The following is a 23,473-nucleotide window of genomic DNA, read 5'->3' on the forward strand; positions in this document are numbered from 1 at the left end:
AGGGGTGTAACAAAAATATTGCATTAACAGTTTAGAAACTTCATCTATTTTTTCCTCTCCATTTTCACAGGCTCAAAAGTAATTGGACAAACTAACAATCATAAATATTAGGATTTTATTTAATTTTAATTAATTTTATTTAATATTATTTTTTATCCTTGGACACAAATCCTTTGCAGTCAATGACTGCCTCATGCTGAGTTTCCTCCCTTGAGATGCTTTGTTGGTCTTTCTGCATTCAGTTTTGTCTGCAGTAAGTAAAAAAGCATGTTCAATTTTGTTGAGGTCATTGGGCATTTAAGAATATTTAATTTCTTTGCCTTAAGAAGCCCTTGCTTTCGCGGTATGTTTTGCGTTATTCATCTTCACAGTGAAGCACTGTCCTATCAGTTTTGCAGCATTTGACTGAATCTGAGTGGAAAGTACAGATCTATACACTTCTGAATTCATCCTGCTATTTCGATCAGCAGTCACATGAATAAACATCAGTGACCCTGTTCCATTGGCAGCCATACATGCCCATGCCATAACACTGCCTCCACCATGTTTGACATGATGTGGTATTCTTTGAATATGAGCCTCTCCTTTTCTTCTCCATTATCTTCTCTTCCAATCATTCTGGTACAAGTTAATCTTGTTCCAGAACTGGTCAGGCTTTTTTAGGTTCTTTAGCAAGTCTAACCAGGTCTTTCTGTTCTTGAGTGTTACCAGTGGTTTGCATCTTGAGGTAAATTGTAGACTGTGACAATGATAAACCTACCTCCTCGAAAGTGTTTTTGACTTGGCTAGATGTTGTGAAGGAGCTTTCCTTCAACATGGAAAGAATTCTGCATTCATCCACTTTAGTTGTCTTCCGTGGTCATCCAGACCTTTTGGTGTTGCTGAGCTAGCCACTGCATGCCTTCTTGTTAAGAATGTACCAAACTCTTGATTTGGCCACTCCTAAAGTTTCTGCTGTCTCTCAGATAGGTCTTGAGCCTAATGGTGGCCTCCTTCATTTGTATCGACAGCTCTTTGGACAGCATAATGAAAGTTCCCTTGAGCAGCTAGCAAATTCAACACTTGGAATCAACTCCAGACATTTTATCTCCTTAATTTCCCATGAAGTAATGAGGAAACAGGCCATACCTGGCCATGAAACTGTTTATCAGTCAATTGTACAATTACTTTTGAGCCTGTGAAATTGGAGGTACTCTGTAAAAAATGGCTGTAATTCCTAAATGATTAATGCAATATTTTTGTTAAACCCCCTGAATTAAAGCTGTAAGTCTACATTTCTTGATTGCATCATTTCAAATCCATTGTGGTGGCATACAAAGGCAAAATTACAAAAATTGTGTCACTGTCCAAATACCGAATTCTGGTCAAATTATGGACCTGACTGTACAATGGCAATTTCATGAATGAGAGTTGAGAATGGCTAACTACTCAAAGTGCCTGATTGTTGCAAAATCATTCCTGATGGACCTACTTGGTGAAGATTGGACAAAATTTGAAGGAGGAGTAGCAAAAATGGCAGTTAGGTGTAAGCATTTTTGGCATGTTATTGTAACTTTTGACCAGCAGGTGGTGCTATCATGAAATTTGTTGCATAGCCTCAGGTCATATTCCTGAAGGTGCCTACCAAGTTTTGTGTCAGTGCACAAAGTCGTTGCTGAAATACAGCCTCAATTTCTGTTAGGCGGTTTCACCGTCAGATTCGTTGGCCCTTTACAGACAAACCATTTGGAATATTCGAAATTCTATTGAAAACTTTTGTGAGGCTTACTCTGAAGATGATGTGGTTGGTGATGATTGGACAAAATTTTTAGGAGTAGATTTTTTTTTTTATCCAAGATGGCAGAAAATCTAATTTTTCTAAGGCAGAAATTGACTTTGTATGACACATTGAACTCATCTCAACCCAGGGAATCCAGGGATGCCTGGCTTTTAAATTGGACAATTTGGTTCAAAAGTTATGACCACAAATGTACTTCCAAATTAGGCCTAAATCTGACCCGATGGTGGCGCTACAGCGTTGGCAACACTTAATATACCTCAGACCCTCCCCAATCAGTGAGCCAAATTTCACAGCTTTTTATCAGACAGTTCTATGGGCTGCCATAGACACACTAACAAGAAGAAGAAGAAGAAGAAGAAGAAAACATAGAATAACGATAGGGTGCCTATGCACCTTCTGTGCTAGGCCCCATAATAAGAAAACATAGAAAAACAATAGGGTGCCTATGCACCTTTGGTGCTTGGCCTACTAATAATGGCATCATCATAACACATAACAGCAATAACTCACGGTACCTTTGTTATGTTACTACATTTAACGCTTCTGCAGTGCAAAATAAGGTGGATTCATATATCACTTGTCCGGTCAACCCAGTCAGCAAAGTCCATTTCCCAACACACACCGCAGCCTACAAACATGGCCACCCCGGACTACTTTAGAACTCACACACCCTGCCCCATTCACAATCACCATCACAATTTTGATGAAGCACACCTGTTCCCAATCTCACACACACACACAAACACACACACAGACTCTTGAAAAGAGACTTTCATTCAACCACTACCTTGCAAAGTATACAGTCACTTTTGTCTCTGTGCACCTGACGATACCAAGTCTGCTGTTCTGGTTTGTCTTTGGAGTTAAGGAGTTATGGATGGAGTTAAGTCCTAAAATCTGTTTCTCAGAAACCAAAAGTCCAATTGAGCTGAAATATGGTGTGCATCAACCTGTTAATCTGTAACTGGATTTTCAATCATCAATCAAGTATGTTCATGTATGGTATCTTTATTGTTCTATGTATCTTGGCAAGAACTGGCTACAGGGGTAACTATTTGCCAAAAGTGCCTGGATCCTGCAGATCACCGCTTAAGGCTATATTTACGAATCCCTGTACCGAAGATGTGTAGACACCCTATAATAATTGTATGTTTTCTTATTTCTTCTTCTTTTTCTACTTATTATTATTTATATTTCCCATGGGAATATAGAAAGCTTCATATGCTTTTTATGATACAGGACAGTCTCAGCTACCTTCACAGCAATTTTGTTGTATGCCGCTCAAGCCCTCTATCCCCAGGCAAAATGGACATATGTTTACAATAATACCTCTGCAACCACATTCCTCTGATTCTTTGGGTCAAGTGAGTTCAACGGATCCCATGATGTGTTTTTCCTCCATATTGGATTTTCTGCCATTTTGAATTTTTTTTTTCTTCACTTCTCCAAACATAATCATAAGACTATCCCAAAAAAAGTTGCATCTTTGATTTTTTTTGTATATGGCACTTTCCTCCATAACACACAAATGAATTTGTGTGTTATATTCTGACCAAACTTTGCTGGATCTCACCCTTAGGGTGTTGAAGTAGGTTTTTGTAAATTCACCTCTAGGTGGTGCTATAATGAACACATTTTTAAGATTGCTTGTCATTTTTTAACCACTAAACTTTCGAGATACTTTTTCCACTTTATTCCCGTCAAGGTGCTGATGTTGTGGATGTAATGATTTTCATGATTTCTCAAACAGGAATTTTGAATTTTGGCCATTTTAAATTTTTTCAGAAACCAATTTTTTTGCTTGTTCTCCTACAATGCTTGTCCAATCACCACCAAATTTGGCATGCAGCATTGTGACACCACTCTGAAAAAAGTTTTTTCTTATATTTTTGATGTAAGGGACGGTTCCATAAAGTGCAAACAATTTTTTTGGCAACACCGCCAAACAGGAATGAGAGCATATCTCAGCAACAGTGTGACATACTTTTACCAAACTGAAGGGTCTCATCCTCGGGGTCTCCAAGAAGTTTAGTCTAAATTCACCTCTAGGTGGTGCTGTAATTAGCACATTTCATAAAACTGCTCATAACTTTTGAACTGCTCAACGTCATATCAAGATCCTTGAGTCTATTGATTCCCTTGAAGGTTCCAAGTGTGAGTAAGCTAAGGAATTTGTGATTTCTCAAACATGAATGTGACTTTTTTTTGTTTGTTTGCAATAAAAAGGGTTACAACATGTAGAACCTGTGGTTCAAGAATATCAAAAGCAAAAGCAATGATAAATTTTGTTCGGCATTTGAAACTGCACGGAGCAAAAGTAATTAAAGTGTAAATAGCACTTAATATTTGGTTGCATATCCCCTGCTTGCAATAACTGCATCAAGCTGGTGACCCACCTACAGCACCAAACTGTTGCATTCTTCTTTTCCTTTTCCTTTTCCTTTTCCTGGCTTGTATCACAGCTTCTTTTAGTTGTTTTTGTTTGTTTTTGGGGGGTTCTCCCTTCAGTCTCCTCTTCAGGAGGTGAAATGCATGCTCAGTTGGGTTAAGGTCTGGTGATTGACTTGGCCAATCTAAAACTTTCCATTTTTTCCTCTGATATGTTGACAGTGTGTTTTGGGTCATTGTCTTGCTGTGTGGAATTATTTGATTTTCCTTTACTTTTTCTTATGCTTAAAATCTGTTTTTTTGTCTTTATGCTGATTCTTATTATTTGTGAGTGTATTCTGTACAAGGATGTTCTGACCTGATATGTAACGCCATGACATAAGTGGACAGAATGTACATAAGGAGATAGATAAGCGGTACACATTGTCATACGAAGATCCTTTTAACATACAGTGAGTTAAGCCTCTCTGGATATGTTATCAAATAAATGACCTAAATACTTTCTCCATCTGAAAAGCTTCTGCAAATATAATTTATCTACTGTAAACATCCTGTCTCCAGATGTTTCCTTCCACCCTTTGCAATTGATTGAAGCATTATTCTGGTGTAAAAGACAGCATGCATGCTGATGTTCCTCCCAATTAGATTAGATGAATTTCTCTGGCCTTTCCGTCACTTTGGTAGAGGTTAATCTTGGTTCCAGAACTTTCGTGACTCATCTGTATTTCTTTGTGAATTCCAATCGGCCTTCTGATTCTTACTGCTGATGAGTGATTTGCATCTTGTGGTATGGCCTCTATATTTCTGTACTTGAAGTCTTCTTCACACCAGGGATTGTGATACTATCACCACTGCCCTCTGGAGGTTGTTGTTGATGTCACTGCCTGTTGTTTTTGGGTTTTTCTTCATGGTTCTCACAGTTTTTGTCATCAACTGCTGTTGGTTTCCTTGGGCAACCTGTTTGATGTCTGTTAGTACTTCTTTTTCAGGTCATTCCAAATTGTTGTATTGTCTATGCACAATGCATGTGCAATGGCTCTGATTATTTTTTTCTCTTTTCTCAGCTTCAAAATGGCTTGCTTTTGTCCCATAGACAGCTCTCTGGTATTCATGTTGGTGTGCCCTTTTTGACAACAAATGCAGTCTTCAAAGGAGAAACCCAGGGCTCAAACCAAGAGTAGACAATCAGCACTATTAATTGTTTAAACAATCAATCTAACAAAGCACATCTGATAAACAAGAAACACATGTCAGTCACATGTTCCATTATTTTTGATCACTTGAAAAATGGGTGCGTTCAAACAAAAGGTGCCATGTTTTATGTTGTTTAACACATCTAGATGTAAATATCAGGAAATTAAAGCTGAAATTCTGAGCTGTACTTCCATATTCATCTTTTTGCCTTGCTGTTCAAATACTCTCAGAGGGAACTCTGCACATCTATGTGTGTGTATTTATACAGTCAGGTCCCAAAGTATTTGGACAATGACAGAGTTTTTGTGATTTTGCCTTCATACACCACCACAGTGGATTTGAAATAAAATAATCAAGATGTGAACGAAGTGTAGACTTTCAGCTTTATTTTAAGAGGTTCTACAAAAATATGGCATTTACCATTTAGAAATTACAGCCATTTTAAGCAAAGTACTTCCATTTTCAGGGGCTCAAAGATATTTGGACAATTGACTGACAAGAAGTTAATTGACCAGGTGCACTCCATTCCCTTGTTACTTCAAGACAAATGAAGCAGATAAAAGGTCTGGATTTGATATCAGGTATTGAGTTGGCATTTGGCAGCTGTTCGACTGGAGCTACCAATCTGAAGTCCAAGGAGATTTCAATGCAAGTGAAGGAGGCCATCATTAAGCTGAAAAACAACATAAATCTGTAAGAGAGATAGCAAAAACCTTTGGTGTGGCCGAATCAGCGGTTGGGTACATTCTTAAAAAGAAAGAAAGCACTGGCGAGCTCAACAACATCGAAAGGCCTGGAATACCATGGAAGACAACTAAAGTGGATGATCGCAGAATCCTTTCCTTGGTGAAGAAAAACCCCTTCACAACATCAACAGAAGTCAAGAATACTCTGGAGAAGGTAGGCGTATCACTGTCAAAATCTACAATCAAGAGACGCCTTCATGAATGTAAATACAGAGGGTTTATAACAAAGTGCAAACCACTGGTAACATTCAAGAACAGGAACGCCAGATTAGACTTTGCCAGAAAACATCTAAAAAAGCCTCCCATGTTCTGGAATAAGATTCTTTGGACTGATGAAACCAAGATTAACTTGTACCAGAATGATGGGAAGCAGCAGATCCTTTATGTCCTGTAAGTTGCGAGGTGGGGCCTCCATGGATCAGACTTTTTTGTCCAGCATGTCCCACTGATGCTCGATTGGATTGATATCTGGGGAATTTGGAGGCCAAGTCAACACCTTGAACTCTTTGTCATGTTTCTCAAACCATTCCTGAACAATCTTTGCAGTGTGGCAGGGTGCATTATCCTGCTGGAAGAGGCCACTGCCATTAAGGAATATCGTTGCCATGAAAGGGAGTACTTGGGCTACAAGAAAGTTTAGATAGGTGGTACATGTCAAAGTAACATCCTCAAGAATGCCAGCACCCAAGATTTCCCAGCAGAATATTGCCCAGGGCATCACACTGCCTCTGCCAGCTTGCCTTCTTCCCAGATGGCATCCTGGTGCCATCTCTTCCCCAGGTAAGCAACGCACACGCACACAGCTGTCCACATGATGTAAAAGAAAACATGATTCATCAGACCAGGCCACCTTCTTCCATTGCTCCATGGTCCAGTTCTTACACTCACATGCCCATTCTAGGAGCTTTTGGTGGTGGACAGAGGTCAGCATGGGCACTCTGACTGGTCTGCAGCTATGCAGCTCTGTACGCAGCAAGCTGCAATGCACTGTGTGTTCTGACACCTTTCTGTCATAGCCAGCATTAACTTTCAGGAATTTGTGCTACAGTAGCTCTTTTGTGACGGGCTAGCCTTTGCTCCTCACGAGCATCTGTGAGCCTTGGGAGCCCATGACCCTGTTACCAGTTCACCGCTTTTCCTTCCTCAGACCACTTTTGGTAAGTACTAACAGCACCTGCCATTTTGGAGATGCTCTAATCCAGTCATCTAGCCATCACAATTTGGCCTTTGTCAAAGTTGCTCAGATCCTTACGCTTGCCCATTTTTCCTGCTTCCAACACCTCAACTTTGAGAACAGACTGTTCACATCCTGCCTAATATATCCCACCCCTTGGCAGATGCCACTGTAACCAGGTAATCAATGTTATTCACTTCACTTGTCAGTGGTTTTAATGTTATGGCTGAAGTTATATATATATATATGTGTGTGTGTGTGTGTTGGTAACAACATACATGAGCTATGACGTCGCACCCAAAAAATAGACAAATAATTCTTTTTATTTTTCTCTTAACACAAATTCTGTGTTGCTTGCAATAATTATATCACAGCGCAATTCAATTCTCAAATCAGAAGGGTTTGATTCATTTTCTGTAGAAGCACTGGTTCTGATTATTTATGACTGTAATATAAACGATAGGTTTATATTAATGCACTCATTCTAATACTTTATTGTTCATATAACAGCTCAGTCACAGGGACTTGCATGGCAGACAGTCCAAATAATCTAAGCCTAATAATAAATTGATTAAAATTTGTTGTTCTTTAACAAAGACAAGTATATTATTATTGATATGGAGATAGTTCCTGTTACTACTTATGTTATGGCAACTATGTATAGCCGTTCCCTCAACAGCCTCCCTGTTTTTCTCTCTTGAATGAGGCAAAAAAATCCAAAGCTTGTCATGTTACAGAGAAACCAGAAAGTGCAGACTCATCTGTCATGAAGAAACGAGTCTCGTGGATGTAATATTAAATGCAACTGTAAACAGTTAAAAAATGCACTATTTCCTTCATTAATAATTTCAAAATGTGATCATAGACCTTTTTCCAAATATCAAAAAATATAATGGTAAGATAGAAATATAAGAAGAACTCACACATGCTTATGTCTGCCAAGAATAAATATTTTCCTATAGTCTCCCATCTCTCTCATATTTGTGTTACATCATACTTTCTTTTTTTCAACATATTTGTAGGTCTCTATACCGGGTAATACATTTCAGGATTTAGAGTCAATCACTGAGTCATCTGACATGTTTCTGAATTTTTTAAAATTGCGGACAGGTGTTGATTGCATACAGCTGTGAAAATGTGAGCCCACAAAAGCTTTTCAGTGGTGCACATGGAACTTGCACAATCACTACAGTGTATGTCTGGTGTGAATACTGTGAAAACGATGAGTAGCAGGTTCTATGGACTGTTTCAACATTATTTTCTGCAAGTTTGTGTAGGCCAAATGAAATGTGGCCTCTGGTGTAAGGGGACTTGACTGTCTGACACTTCATTCAGTAATTCCCTTAGAAAAATTACAATCTTTCTTCCAAGTCTGCATACATTTACATGTATAATTCTGTGAATTCCACTTTTTATATTAACGCTTTCATATTGTGTATATCATGCTCACCCAATGCCCTTGGTGAAAACGGAGACAGTATATTTTCCAGTGTATCTTCCCGAGTCTCGCACCAGAAAGCCACCATCTTTATTCTGTATATAAAACAATGTTACAAAACCTTTAGCAAAGTGTTTAATGATAGCATAATTGTGCAATAAGAGTTCTATTTCACCCCTCCTAACCACCATAAGAAGTGCTTAACATCTGGATATGCTGTCACGCACATGAGCACCATGCTAAGACCTTCTACAAAGTCATGATTTGATGGTGACCTAGTTGTGGCAACAGGGGCATAGTTGAGCATCAGCAGCAAACGGAGAGGAGTCGGGTTGAACCGGCAGGTAATGTGTGATGATTCTCACCTCTAGGTGATTACTGCAAGGTTACTTTTACAGTATGTTCTTTGTTTTTCTCAGTGACTCAGTGAGCCAGAGAGATAGAAAGCTGGAGGCAGAGCAGCTGGAAACCTCTCTGCTCAGTGAACTAATTAAGTCTCTCACCAGCCTCCATCAGACCCAATATCAGGCCCACCTGCGATTTGAGGCCATCACACAGGAGCAGGCCAACGACCAACAGGTGCTCCAAATGTCAGGAGAGGCAGAACTTGCCAGCCAACATCTGCTGCCACATGTGCAGCTGGAGTACCGAAGTGTCAAACAGGCAGTAATGCAAAGGATTGGCCAAACGCTGGAGGAACACTGATGATGTTTCTGGTCCCTGTCACTCAATGAGGTAGGCCACTCATTTGCATTCACACAGCAGCTCAAGCACTCCTGTCGGCGATGGATGCTTGTGGAGGAGTGGGACATTGAGGGAATTCTAGGCCTGGTGGTTCTGGAACAGTTCGGCGCACGGCAGCCAACTGTAACCGCAGAATGGGTCCACTGCCACCGACTGGCATCACTAATGGAAGCTATCCAGCTAGCAGAGGACCACCTGGTGGAATCTAAGGTGATTTTTTTTGTTCTTCTCTCTCTCTGTTTCTCTCTGAGTTCAAGCTCTCTGTGACTGAGGTGCCAGGGTCCCAAAACCAGCATCCCAGACTCATTTTTCCCACTGATTTCCCTTGGTTTCTTCCCTCATGTCTCCCCCTGGTCCCTCTCTGTCCACACAGGTGAAACTGTCCATGCCCACCAGGACTGGGGCAAAGCCCAGGCACCATGAGGAGGCACTTCCAGGCATTTCCAGGATCAGGATTGATCTTCGCGTGTCACAAGCCTCCCCCAATCAAGCGGGAACATACTGCATACCTGTGAGTATACAAGGAAGTACACATCAGTCCTTGGTGGATTTGGGTTGTAACCAGACGTCTGTCCGCCAAAGCCTGAATCAATGCAGGGCATTGAGTAATGCATGATTGGTGAGAGTGAGGTGTGTGCACGGTGATGTTCATGAGTTTCTGGTGGTGCCAGACATTATTCAATTCTGGGGCCAAAAGCATAAAGTAGAGGCGGCGGTTAGTCCTCGCTTCACCCATCCACTAATTCTTGGGACAAACTGATTGAGTGTATCCATTCCTCTCTCTGTCAGAGCACTGGATGTGAATTATTGCTTAGCTTGTTAGTTCACACTAGCTAGGTTGCTGTTGCTAGCTTGCTAGTGATTCAATCTGACACACACTATACGAGTTATTATTGTTATTTTTCTCTCTCCACTGCCCTGTCTAGAAGCTCTCTCTGAGCATACGGAAATGTTGTCCTGGGTGGACTTATTGTCACAGATGTCACTCAGAGCAGCATAGCCACATAGAGCCTGTGGCTCAGAGTGGCATAGCCACATAGAGCCTGAGCCACATAGAGTCACTAAGAGCAGCATATCCACATAGAGCCTGTGGCACCATGTTGGTTTTGGCACTCACAGAGCTGGAGCCAGGACAGACATGGAGGACATCAAGTTGTCAGTACTGCCTGTCCTGGCCCCAGCTCTGTAAGTGCCAAAACCAACATGGTGCCACAGGCTCTATGTGGCACCATGTTGCTGTTGGTACTTACAGAGCTGGAGCCAGGACAGGCAGTACTGACAATTGGTTTATGAAAGCTTATATTTCCATGCACCTGAAATGCCTGGGTAATTCTTGGTGACTTTTCAGCTAGCACTGGAGAAGCTGCTCCAATCAGTAGAGGCTGGTGCCTCCAATAAAGAGTTGATCAAAGCCTCTCTTCTGACAGCAGGGCACATGGTATCATTGATAGAAAGCTCCCCATCAATTCAGTATATGTTTGGGGTTGGTACCTAAATGCCTAGAGGCTCTCTCTGAGTGTGTGGAGACATTGATTTCAGACATGGCTCAGCTAAGATTGCTGATATTGGATTGGAAGCCACACATAGGAATTCTGGTACAAGCACAGTGCAAAGTGGGGCTGGCAAAGCCCACACTGCTGGCAGCATGCAAGTGAACCTGTGAGCCAAGAAAATAAAAACGTGACCTAAAATAAGTGGACCCCATCATTCATAACAAGGTTCTACTCAGTGTAATTTCTTGTTGAGAAATAGGTCTGACAGAACTCCTGAAAAGTCCTCCCCTTTTACAGCTAAATTGTTCATGCCACGCAGACACAAGACCAGTCTGTTAATCTGTGCAGTACATACCTTCATAGCTATCCTTGTGGCAGAGATGTCTATCCAGATGTCACAACACTTGCCAGACACAAATGGCTATGTCCGAGCTCCTATTGAGGGCTGTCAGGGGTGAGTCAATAAACCTGCCGGTGAACCCCAGGCTCAGTCAACAAAAATGCAATCTCAGTGAAAGCGACCCTGACCCAGAGTGTTGTTCAGGTGTATAAATCACTAGAGTGGCACAAGGTCAAAAACACTCTCTGCCTCACGTGGAAGCAGTTACACTTACAAGTGGGTGTAACACCCTGGCAAATTTCTTCCTGGGTGGACCTGGGTGGAATTGTCACAGATGAACCGAGAGATTCAGCAACCCTGGTTAGACTACCTCCATATATGGGTTTGACTCCCTAGGAGCACGCTTGATGATGACATACCAGTCCTAGAGCCCATAGTACACTGGCTTTACGCATCAGGTGGAAACTCAACCAGTAATGTGCGCCTTGCCAGTTGGACCTTGTGCACTACCCGGTGCCTTTTTGCATGGACTACTGGATAATGGCAAGTTCTCATCTGCTCTGCCGCACCATTAAAGTCTGAAGTGGGTATCTCTGAAAACAACTTTTCTGCTGGCGATCACCTCAGCACAAAGGCGGGGGGAATTGCACACTTTGGTGATAAGCTTGACCTGCACATGGTGGTAGCTGGAAAAGGCTGAACACTGGGTTCCTGTCCAAGGTCTTGTCATCCAAGTCTGTGTACCAGGTGAATGACTTTGAAGGTCAAAAGATTCACTTATGTGTCCAGTACTTGTTTTATGGTACTATTTGAACCACATGGCAGCTGTTCATTTGTCAGACCAGTTATGTATCTGTCAAGCTATGAAGACATGAGCTGCTCCCTTGTCTAAGCAGAGTTTGGCCCACTGGGTGATAGAAGTCATCACTATGGCCTATGTACAGGATGGATGCTCAGCTTCTATAACAGAAGTCATCATCATGGCCTGTGTACAAGAGGGATGCTCAGTTTCTACTGAGAAAGGCCATTCTATGAGGAGAGTTTCATCCTCATTTGCATTAATGAGAGGAGTACCACTCCAGGAGATCTGCAATGCAGCTACCTGGATATCATCGTATATCTTCTCTAGGTTCAATAAGGGCAACTTTGCTAGTTACAAATGTGTGCCTCTATGAACACTGGAAAACAGCCCTGTCATTAAGAATTGCTGCAGATGCAAGTCAACAGTAGCTGAAAGTGACAGTATGATGGGTATTTACAGCAAACATTGTCTTTTTTTGACAGTCTCAGCATGGTGCACACACACAAGAGCAGATCCTGTTATTAAGCACAACCCCTGATGGTTATCCAGTGTTCCTAGACCCACAGTTACATTTGTAACTAGCACTTTGAAACCTCAGGCTTTCAACTTTCAATATGGCTGACCTGGTCCTATACTCACCTCAGACTTAAGTAAATTTTCTGCTTGACTGCGGTTCATGTTTTTGCAATACCATCTATACAGAGACAAAAAAACATATGTATTGTACGTTCAGTTGTGGCATTCAGTAACATCTGTCAAGAATCTATCGTCAATAAATGAATGAATCTCATTAAAACAGTGAACACAAACTGACAGAAGCATGAACTTCTGCACATACTAGACTGTTGATGTATGCATTTATAATAATGTTTACATAGCAATAGATTTTGGTAAATATCACAAGAAGCATACTCACTCAAACTTCTCCAATCCATTTAAGGCCTCAACAACATAGTTACTTGGAATATATCCCTCATTGCTGCAAAAGACATTTAGACTAATCATTTTTTTCTCACGACATTAGCATATGTTTGACAAGCAATGGTATTCATTTGTTGGTCACTGTTCCGTTTTGTCATCCCAGCCTTACCCATGTTTATCTCTGGCTCTAAACCAGTTGGCATCACATATTTGCAAAATTGTGTATTCGTCATCCTTTTTCAACTCCAGGTCTTGGGGTGCCATGGGAGTGTACTCATATTCAGCAATGACTGTCATACCCACTGAGAAGCCATGCTGCTTTGGTGGCTCTTGGGGCAAAGATGTAGAGGGCTTTTCCTGAGGCAACTATGTAAGCAGATAGATCAGAGATATAATAATAAAATATCAGATCCTGTGACATGGTGACAGAATGATAACTAGCTGACCTCTTCTGGTGTTGGTGGGAGAGGTTTTCTAGATTTACGCCGGGATCCTGTGGAAAATCCTTTAAAGGAGATGGAGATTAACATGGTTATTAGAATAGCATATTCCATACAAATTTATTAATACTATATCTCAATAAATATGTTTAGAGCTGTGTTCAGAAATGCCATTGAAGGTAAACTAATTTTTTCTTTTTTTTCCTTTACAGACCTCCATTTCTCATTTCCAGCACTTTACAGCCCATAGCCTGTTTGACTTCCTGTTGGCAACACTTCCATACGCCGTCCTCCCAAAAACAGGGGTGGTATTTTTGCATTAGGTCTTTGTTGAACCGCACCACTTTAACAGATACATTATAGGATATTAACATAATGTCTTATAATGGATTCAGAGATCTGCACAGACTTGAAAAAAAAACTTTATCCCATATATGAATAAGAAACTGACCATGCTTTAGTTTATGTATCCACTGCTTTCGTATATCATCTGTTTTGGCAAATATGTAGAGTGGTCCCTCGTCATAGACTATCTGTGATGAAAAATAGACATCTTGCATGACATAAGTTGAGAATGTAAATTTCATATTGTTTGTAGATGAAAGTTTCACAAACATTTACATTTTATTCTATCTTTAGGTCTTTAAACACCTTATAAAACATTTGACATATACTATTCTCTACTTTTATCATTAATAATTATTTAGACATCCATTCTGATTTTAATTCTAGTTTTAACAGAGTAGGCTTTAATGAACTATTCTCCAATGTTAATAAAATAATTTGATCAAACTTCAACGGAAATAGTTTTTTAATGCAAATTTTAATATTACATAAACATCTAAGTGTTGCTTAGATAATTCAGTTGCTTAAATTATGTTGATATCCTTCATGCTCATTAGCAGATTTTTCTATCCTCTTTTAGGGATTTAATCCACACTGATTGCCCAATTTATTTTCACCAAATACCATACAGTCATGGGATAAAGAAAGGTCACCCTCCTTCAATTCTGTGTTTTTAATTATCAGGGCCTAAATTACAATTATGTAGTCTTCACCAACTTCTATAAACAAACAATTAACCTCAGGTAACAAAAAAAAAAAAAAACAGGTTTCAATGTGTAGTCATGTTTTACCAAAAAGTAAACTAACATTCAGAAACCAGTTGGGAAAAAAGTACATCCTATAATTCAGTACCACGAAGAACAGCTCGTTTAAGCATAGCATCTCATTGGTTGAAGTCTTTACTTTGACTTGCATGACCCAATTTCGTCCCAGCTTAAGCTGCTGGACAGATGGCATCACCTTTATCTTAAGAATATTCTGGTATAAATTGGAGTTCATTGCTGTCTCAAAGTTTCCCAGGTCCTGTGGCGATAAAACAAACATGGCACGGTGCATGATGACCAAACATCTCAACCTTGGTCTGATCAGTCCAAAGGATATTCTCTGACCATTAATTGGTCTGACCTTGGACTGAATTTGCTGGGACACCCACTCCTGGGAAGACTGACAACGGTCTTGAAGGCTTTCCTTTTGTAAACAATCCTTCTCACTGTAGAATGGTGAATTTCAAATTGTTTAATGAAGGCCTTGTCTGCATTCATGGCTGATGTCCTTTCTTCATGGTATGATGTTGTGGAAGATAATCAGAAAATACATTTTATATTTTCATATTACCTATTTTATACTGCATATAATCCATTTTATAATGTTTGTCTTAATGTGACTCGGGGAGTGACTCTGAATTGTGGTCTACGTGTTAAGGGCGACTTGACATGAGAAAAAAGTTCATTATTATCAAATGGCCTTAATTCCTAGGACTTTCAGGACTATCAGAAGAAGAGTAGAACAATCACATTCCATCGCCTAGGTAGGCGCCAGTAAGTCTGTCTAATAAATTTAGTTTTTACCAAGTCATGCAGAGGACTGCTTAAGATGAGGAGAAGTAAAAAAAAACCTTGATAGATTAACAGGCAGAACTCACAGTACACGTAGGAGCAATGTACATCAAATGTCACTAAGGAGGTCAGCCTGATCCAGTGTGGTCTCAGCATGCTATAGAGAGCAGTAAATGGGTGATTTATAGGGATGGGGAGACACCTAGTGGCGGTAAGTGAGTTAGCGTGAGTAAGACAAATTAGAATTAGCCAATTAGATGGGGCAAGTATGTCACACCCTTTGGGTTTTTAAGATCATGCACTATGGTCAGCTCTTCAGTGTTCGCTCTTGAGGCCGACCTACTTTATTGCTTGGGTTTACCTTTGTAATAAAGTTCTTGCTGATTATAAGAAGTTTGGTTTCCTTGCTTATCCTTGAACCTACATGGGAAAAATTCCCCACTACAATGTAGACACACACCTGAGTGATCCAAAGCACGAAACTGCCAAAAGTTTTGCTTTTATAGAGGTAGTCACACTTCTTGATGATTAATTATTCTTGTACATTTCATTATTTACACCTGACTCTTAATTACTGTCTTAATGATTGTGGAAATAGAAAGGGTGTCCTTATTTTTTCCCACCTGGTTTCTGAATGTTGGTTAACCTTTTGGGAAAACCACTATTCTGGGAAGGCTTTCCACTAGATTTTGGAATGTGGCTGTGGGGATTTGCCCATTTAGCCATACGCACTGATGTTGGGCAAGAAGGGCTGGGGCACAGTCGGCATTCCAGTTCATCCCAAAGGTGTTCAGTCAGGGCTTTGTGCAGGCCACGCCAACCATTTGGCAAACCATGTTTTTCCACTCCAACCATTGGCAAACCTCGTCTTCATGGACATCACTTTGTGCACAGGCGCATTAACATGATGGAACATGTTTTGGCTAGGCCTCTTAGTTCCAGAGAAGGGAAATTGTAATGCAACAGCATACAGAGACATCCTATACAATTGTGTGCTTACAAACTTTGTGATAACAGTTTGGTGAAGACCCACTTATTAGTGTGAAGGTATCCACATACCTTTGGTGATATAGTCTAATTCAATGATTAAAAACTTGACTAATTGTCAGGTGGGGGTGTGGCAAAGTGGACCCACATGCAGAGTGAGGAGGCAGGTTAAAGTTTAAGAGTTTTAATGAAGCTTAATGACAAATCACAGTCACATAAAACTTAGAACACTCGGTAGCAAAAATCTCCCAAGAACAGAAAACACCAGGTCTCAATCTATAGGTTCCTCTACACAGAATGTCAATGACAAAAATCCACTGCAATAGAGCCACAACAGTGAAAACAGTCTCGTTACCTGTAGCACGACAACATCAGGAACCAGGAAGTCTGTAAAATCCGAAGGACAGAGCAAGATCAAAGCCAAAAAACAAACCAGGTCTGAGCCAATAAATCCACAGAGAATAATTCCAACGGGCCAAGACAAGTGCGAGAGTCGAGGGGCGAGGCGAGGTTGAGAACGAGAAAACAAAGAACAGAAACGTGAGAATATCAGGCAAGAAAGGCACACAATAATCCAGCAATGTGTGGAAGTGTGCGTAGCTTATTTATACAGGTAGCAGTAAGTGGGGAAAATGGGGAACAGGTGTGCTCACGTTTCCGCACGGCAGATGTCGAGGTGGGATCAAAATTCCGGGCTGGAATGCGGAAGTGCCGGTGTGGTGTCAGAGCGGAGCGTGACAGTACCCCTCCCCCTACGAACGCCACCTGGACGTTTGTGAAAGTCAGAGATTAGGGCAGGGTCCAGGATGAACCTGGCAGGAATCCAGCTCCTTTCTTCTGGTCCATAGCCCTCCCAGTCCACAAGGTATTGTAGACCACTTCCTCGGCGACGAGACTTCAGCAGCTTGCGGACAGTGTAGGCTTCTCCTCCTTCAATGATCTGAGGAGGAAGAGGGTGGGAAGAGGGGGAAAGAGGGCAGGTTACCAGGTGTCTGAGCTGGAAGACATGAAAGGAAGGGTTGATACGGCGCATGGTCAAGGGTAGGCGCAGCCTGACAGAACTTGGGGGGATGGAACAGATACCTCCACTTCCTGGGTGGGGAACAGGGGAGGCTGGTAATCGAGGCAACAATGAAAGGGGGACAGCCCTGCCTTGCTCCATGAAGTGGGGTCCAGTGAGGCCATGCACCTAAGGGTGTTTTCCAGATTTTTATTAGTTCTCTCAGTCTGTCCATTAGTTCGTGGGTGATACCCAGAGGACAGGCTGGGGGCTGCGCCGACCAGTTTGCAGAATGCCTTCCAGACCTGGGCGGAGAACTGTGGCCCCCTGTCAGACACTATATCGATGGGGAGCCCATGGAGGCGAAAAACATGAAGCACAAGGAGTTCAGCGGTCTGACTGGTGGAAGGAAGTTGAGGTAAAGGAACAAAGTGAGCGGCCTTAGAGAAAACATCCACCACTGTCATAACACAGGAGTTCCCCTCCGAGACAGGAAGGCCCGTGACGAAGTCGAGCGCTGTGTGGGACTAGGGATGGTGGGGGATAGGGAGAGGTCTGAGGAGGCCTCCCTGGCAGATGTACTCCTTCATGGTGGCCCACCAGAAGGGTTGCTGAATGAGCAAGTGGATGCGGGCCCCTCCCGGGTGGCAGGCTAACTTGGAGTTGTGTCCCCTTTCCAATACCCATGGGCGCATGGTCACATGCAAGAACAGGCGATTCAGGGGAACGTTGCTGGGACCAGGCTCATGTTCCAGGGCCCCTCTGACTTTTTCCTCAATATCAAGGACGATAACAGCCACCAGGCACTAGGAGGGCAGAACAGTTTCAATGGGTGAGGATTCTTGAGGAGGAGCGAACTGCCACGAGAAGGCATCAGGACCCAGGGTGGTAAGAAATGGTGAAGTTAAACCTTGAGAAGAACAAGGACCAACGGGCTTGACGGGCATTGTGTCTCTTAGCTGTCCTGAGATACTTCAGATTTCAGTGGTCCATCCAGACTAGAAAGGGAAGTTGGGTGCCCTCCAACCAATGCCTCCATTACAGTAGTTCCATTCGGAGGGTGTGAGATGGCGTGAAAAGAAGGAACAGGGATGTAGCTTGTTGTCCTGGGGATTTCTCCGGGAGAGAATGGCTCCCACTCCGGTCTCAGATGCGTCGACGACAAATTTTAATGATGGGTCGGGAATGGTAAGGATGGGAGCAGAGGAGAACCTGTGTTTGAGGTTAGAAAAGGCTTTCTCGGCTTGAGTGTCCCAATGGAAGGGGAGTTTGGTGGAAGTGAGGGCTGTGAGAGGGGAAGGCATGGTGCTACAGTTTCTGATAAATTTCCTACAGAAGTTGACAAAGCCCAGGAACCGCTGGAGTGCTTGTCGGGATGTTGGTGTAGGCCAATCCAAGACTGCCTTGAATTTAGAAGTTTCCATTTCAATCATGGATGGGGAAATCTTGAATCCTAGGAACGAGACTGATGTTTGATTAAATTCACACTTTTCCGCCTTGACGTCCAGTTTATTCTCAAGAAGTCTTTGCAGGACCCGGCAGACATGATTCATGTGTTCCTTAAGGGAACGGGAGAAAATCAGGATGTCATGCCCAGTAGGAGGTCAATGGCGCAATCATAGGAGCGATGCGGTGGAAGAGAAATAGCTCGTGACTTGCTGAACACCAATCAAAGATTAGAGTAGTCGGAGGGAACTTTAGAGAGGTCAGAGAACTCCTCCTTGGAGGTAGATGGAGCAGAGTCAATGGCGGCAGAACAGAGGCAGGTAGAGAGACTTGATGGGCTCCAATCAAGAATAGCATTCTTGATCCATTCAATGCATGGGTTGTGGCGGGTTAGCCAGGGACGTCCCAGAACAATTGGAGCATGTGTATTTTCATCACAAGGAATGAGAGGGTCTCAGTGTGATTGCCAGAGACCCTTAACTGAACAGGAACAGTGCGCTGGGTGATGGATTCAAGGCTGCTGCCATTAAGGGCTTGGACGGCGAGAGGATGTTGCAGAGGAACAGAAGGAATCTTGAGGTCAGCTGCCGTGGAGGCACAGATCAGATCTTGATTGGCTCCAGAGTCCATGAGCGCCTTAGTGAAGTGAGTTCTGTTGTGGTGGGAGATACATACATTCAGTCAGGAATGGGTTGTCGAGGTACAGTTCGAGTCTGGACCCCCTAGTGTCCTCAGGTGTACTAGGGGGCCTCCCCTTTTAAAGGGCAGTTCTGACAAAAGTGGCCAATTTGTCCACAATAGAAGCACGCCCATTCTCTGAGCCAGCGTTGGCTCTCTTCCGAGGAGATTCGAGCGTGGTCCACTTGCATGGGCTCAGGCGAGGCTGAGCAACACCCCCTGGGCTTGTGCCTTTTCCTCTGTTGTCGGAGGTGATGGTCGATCCGGCAAGGTCCATGAGATCCTGTAATTGGTCAGGTAGCTCTCGTGAAACTAGTTCGTCTTTGAGAGCATCATCTACACCGTTAAAAAAGGCTTCGCATAAGGTGCGATTGTCCCAGCCACAAGAGGCTGCCAATGTATGGAACTCGAAGGCGTAGTCATATGTGGAGCGTAAGCCTTGTCAAAGCTGAAGAATCGTCTGGTGTGGGAGCGATCGAACACTCAGCGCATCTTGCTGGTGAAGGTTGCAAAGTCTATGCAGTAGGGGGATTGTGCGTCCCATAAAGCTGTTGCCCACTCCCGAGCTCTACCGGAGAGAAGGGTGATGATAAATGCCACCTTAGACCACTCAGTGGGGACCGACGAGGCTTGGAGTTCCATGACCCGCGAGCACTGGGATAAGAAGGAGCGGCAGGTACTCGGTTCGCTTTCATATGGGCGGGGCAGGCAGACGAGGTTCGAAGCCATGGCGCGAGTGGCAGCTGGGCCAGGAGCAGCGGATGGAGGTGGAGATGGTGCAGGATTTTGTAGGTGGTGAATGTGGGAGATCTTGTTGGTGGGAGCCAAGGAGAGCACCTTGGCTCTCGACTGCAGTTTGAAGCTGGTGCAGCTCTGCTGGGTCCATATTGGCAGGATTATTCTGTCAGGTGGGGGTGTGGCAAAGCGGACCCACATGCAGAGTGAGGAGGCAGGTTAAAGTTTAATGAAGCTTAATGACAAATCACAGTCACATAAAACTTAGGACGCTCGGTAGCAAAAATCTCCCAAGAACAGAAAACACCAGGTCTCAATCTATAGGTTCCTCTACACAGAAGTCAATGACAAAAATCCACCGCGATAGATCCACAACAGTGAAAACAGTCTCGTTACCCATACCGTGATGATGTCAGGAACCAGGAAGTCTGTAAAATCCGAAGGACAGAGCAAGATCAAAGCCAAAAACAAACCAGGTCTGAGCCAATAAATCCACAGCGAACAATTCCAACGGGGCAAGACAAGTGCGAGAGTCGAGGGGCGAGGCGAGGTTGAGAACGAGAAAACAAAGAACAGAAATGTGAGAATATCAGGCAAGAAAGGCACACAATAATCCAGCGATGTGTGGAAGTGCACGTGGCTTATTTATACAGGTCAAGGTAAGTGGGGAAAATGGGGAACAGGTGTGCTCGCGATGTCGAGGTGGGATCAAAACTCTGGGCTGGAATGCGGAAGTGCAGGTGTGGTATCGGAGCGGAGCATAACACTAATAGGATATTTAATAATAACACAGTCAGATTATTATTTCATTAGCCTTTATTCAATTTGGAGCTCCTCTTAAGCCCACTTTACACAGACTGAAGTGTCAAACATGCTGTCATGTTAATCCTTTACACTGGGCACTGGCAGCACACAGAGCAGCTATTTAAAATAAAACTAAGCATACTTTTGCATGACATCATCATGGTTTCTAGGTAAAAACAGTACAAAATACAATAATTATGCTATATTTTTTTGAGTGTATGCCCATAAACTAAGTACATTGGTGATATTTCAGTCTGTAACTTACTGTAGTAGCACATGCTCTGATGTTGGTTAAATTCACGATTGCACATTATATTTACTAAACCAGCACAAGAAATCACAGAATTAAATGCTCCACACCCTGAAGTGTGTGGGCCACCATGCTTTTGGTGTAAATGTGATTTACCCTCATGAAAATATGTGAAATGCAATTTGTGAACCTAACCAAACCAATGCATCCAATCACTTGCTACCACTTACTTATGGGGTGCAGGCTTCAGTGCACTTGCATCAACTCAAAGTAGTGATTTAGGTTGGATGTAACAGCTGCAATGCGATTTTGTTTATATCTACTCATTTTTATAAGCTGCAGCGCATTGCAATTGAGTGCAGAGTGCCTGCAGATGTGGGCTTTTACACACAATTCATAAAAGCAACATTAAATGTGTAATCTTCCCATGTGCTACCTTTCTCTGAAAAACATATTATTGTTGTAACTACTGCACATGAGCATTTCTCCACAAAGCAGAGCAAAGACAGTGACAGATGAATAGTTGATTTGATTTGAAAGCTCAGCAGGTTCCCTGTCATGGAACACTGCAAAGTCAAGAGATTGGTTAACAAACTTGGGTATAAAGCCACATTTTGCACACAGGATTTTGGAAAAGGTTGTACCTGGGGTGTGTAGGGTAAGTTGAGATATTCTGTGCGTGCTTCCTTACACATGCCCAAAATCTGACTGTGTTACATAGGGTAGGTTTTTAAGGATATATTTACATGTGTCCAGTTTACATATTTACTGTCCAAACCAATTCCCACCATTCTTAAAACAGATTGATGGAGAGCCTAGCCCTGGTGTACCACGGTCAGGATTGGGGTTTTATTCAGCTCCATCATAGCTGGATCAAAACCTGCAGAGGGGGGATATCATTCTAATGCGAGCAGCAAAATGTCTAACAAATTCCTTGTTCATGCTATATGCAGTATGCAGTGACAATGATGTTAGACCACCAGAATGTCATCAGTTCATCTGCATTTGGTGTTTGGGCAGCATATGTCTGAATGTAGTTCTTCATCTGGTGAACCCACTGTTGGCACAATGCAAGTGTGCCATGTAGGCATGGTAGGCATGAGGCCTAGGCCAAACTGATCATAATCTGCTCTTTAGATAAAGCACATGCTGCAGAGCTTGTGTGTGATACAGCAGACGGTCCAACCCTCTCAAAATAATTATTGCTCTCAGTATACACTCACCAAACACTTTATTACATAGCAACACTTGTACATCTTTTCATTATCTATTGTCTATCAGCCTATCATATGGCAGCAGTGCAATGTATAAACTCATGCAGATACAGGCCAGCAGTTTTGGGCATGTTCACAGCAACCATCAGAATGGGAAAAAAAATGTAATCTCAGTAATTTTAACCGTGACATGATTGTTGGTGCCAGATGGGCTGGTTTGAATATTTCTGTAACTGCTGATCTCCTGGGATTTTCACATACAACACTCAAAATGGTGCAATAAAGAAAAAACATCCAGTGAGTAGCAGTTCTGCAGACGGAAACGTCTTGTCAATGAGAAAGCTAAACGGAGAATGGCCAGACTGGTCGAGCTGAGAGAACAGCTACAGTAACTCAGATAACCACTCAATTTGTACAATTTGTTTTGAGCAGAAAAGCATCTCAGAATGCACAACACGTCGAACCTTGAGGCAGATGGGCTACAACAGCAGAAGACCACATCCGGTTGCACTTCTGTCATTGGCCTTCCCAGTCATCGGCTCTGAAGCCAATAGAACACCTTTGGGATGTGGTAGAATGGGAGATTTGCAGCATGAAAGTGCACCTGAAAAATCTGCAGGAATTGCGTGATGCAATCATGTCAACATGGACCAGAATGTCAAAGGAATGTTTCCAACATCTTGTGGGATCCATGCCACGAAGAATTGAGACTGTTTTGAGAGCAAAGGGAGACCCTTCCAAGTATTAGTATAGTGTTCCTAATAAAGTGCTCCATGAGTGTAGTTTTAACACTGTGGCACAGTGAAATCATTTATGACCTGTGCTGCACATAAGAGTGCATTTGGTGCTATAAGCTTTATGTCAACCTGCAGTACAATCCACTGCGTTGCAATTTTCAGGGTGGTTGCCACAACTTCCTTGGAGCCTGACAGTGGTGTATGCGAACTGGTAGAGGCCAATTCAGATTTATTTCTGGATTCTGCTGAAGCTGGAGTTAG

General features: G+C 42.6%; 1 protein-coding gene across 8 annotated transcripts in view; it reads right to left on the bottom strand.

The window, feature by feature from the left end:
• The window catches only part of btk (Bruton agammaglobulinemia tyrosine kinase), a 55,000-nt gene that overhangs the window by 13,914 nt on the left and 17,613 nt on the right, over positions 1 to 23,473 (bottom strand). For all 8 annotated transcript variants that reach the window (XM_026940674.3, XM_034305794.2, XM_026940667.3 and 5 more), the window contains 7 exons: positions 13,912 to 13,993; positions 13,675 to 13,803; positions 13,467 to 13,525; positions 13,190 to 13,386; positions 13,016 to 13,078; positions 12,739 to 12,793; positions 8,733 to 8,815 (listed from right to left, as the gene is read on the bottom strand). In XM_026940674.3, the coding sequence (XP_026796475.1) occupies positions 8,733 to 8,815; positions 12,739 to 12,793; positions 13,016 to 13,078; positions 13,190 to 13,386; positions 13,467 to 13,525; positions 13,675 to 13,803; positions 13,912 to 13,993 (668 nt within the window). The remainder of the gene's footprint in view (positions 1 to 8,732; positions 8,816 to 12,738; positions 12,794 to 13,015; positions 13,079 to 13,189; positions 13,387 to 13,466; positions 13,526 to 13,674; positions 13,804 to 13,911; positions 13,994 to 23,473) is intronic.

Source organism: Pangasianodon hypophthalmus, chromosome 7 (genome assembly GCF_027358585.1).
Source record: "Pangasianodon hypophthalmus isolate fPanHyp1 chromosome 7, fPanHyp1.pri, whole genome shotgun sequence".
Lineage (NCBI taxonomy): Eukaryota > Metazoa > Chordata > Actinopteri > Siluriformes > Pangasiidae > Pangasianodon > Pangasianodon hypophthalmus.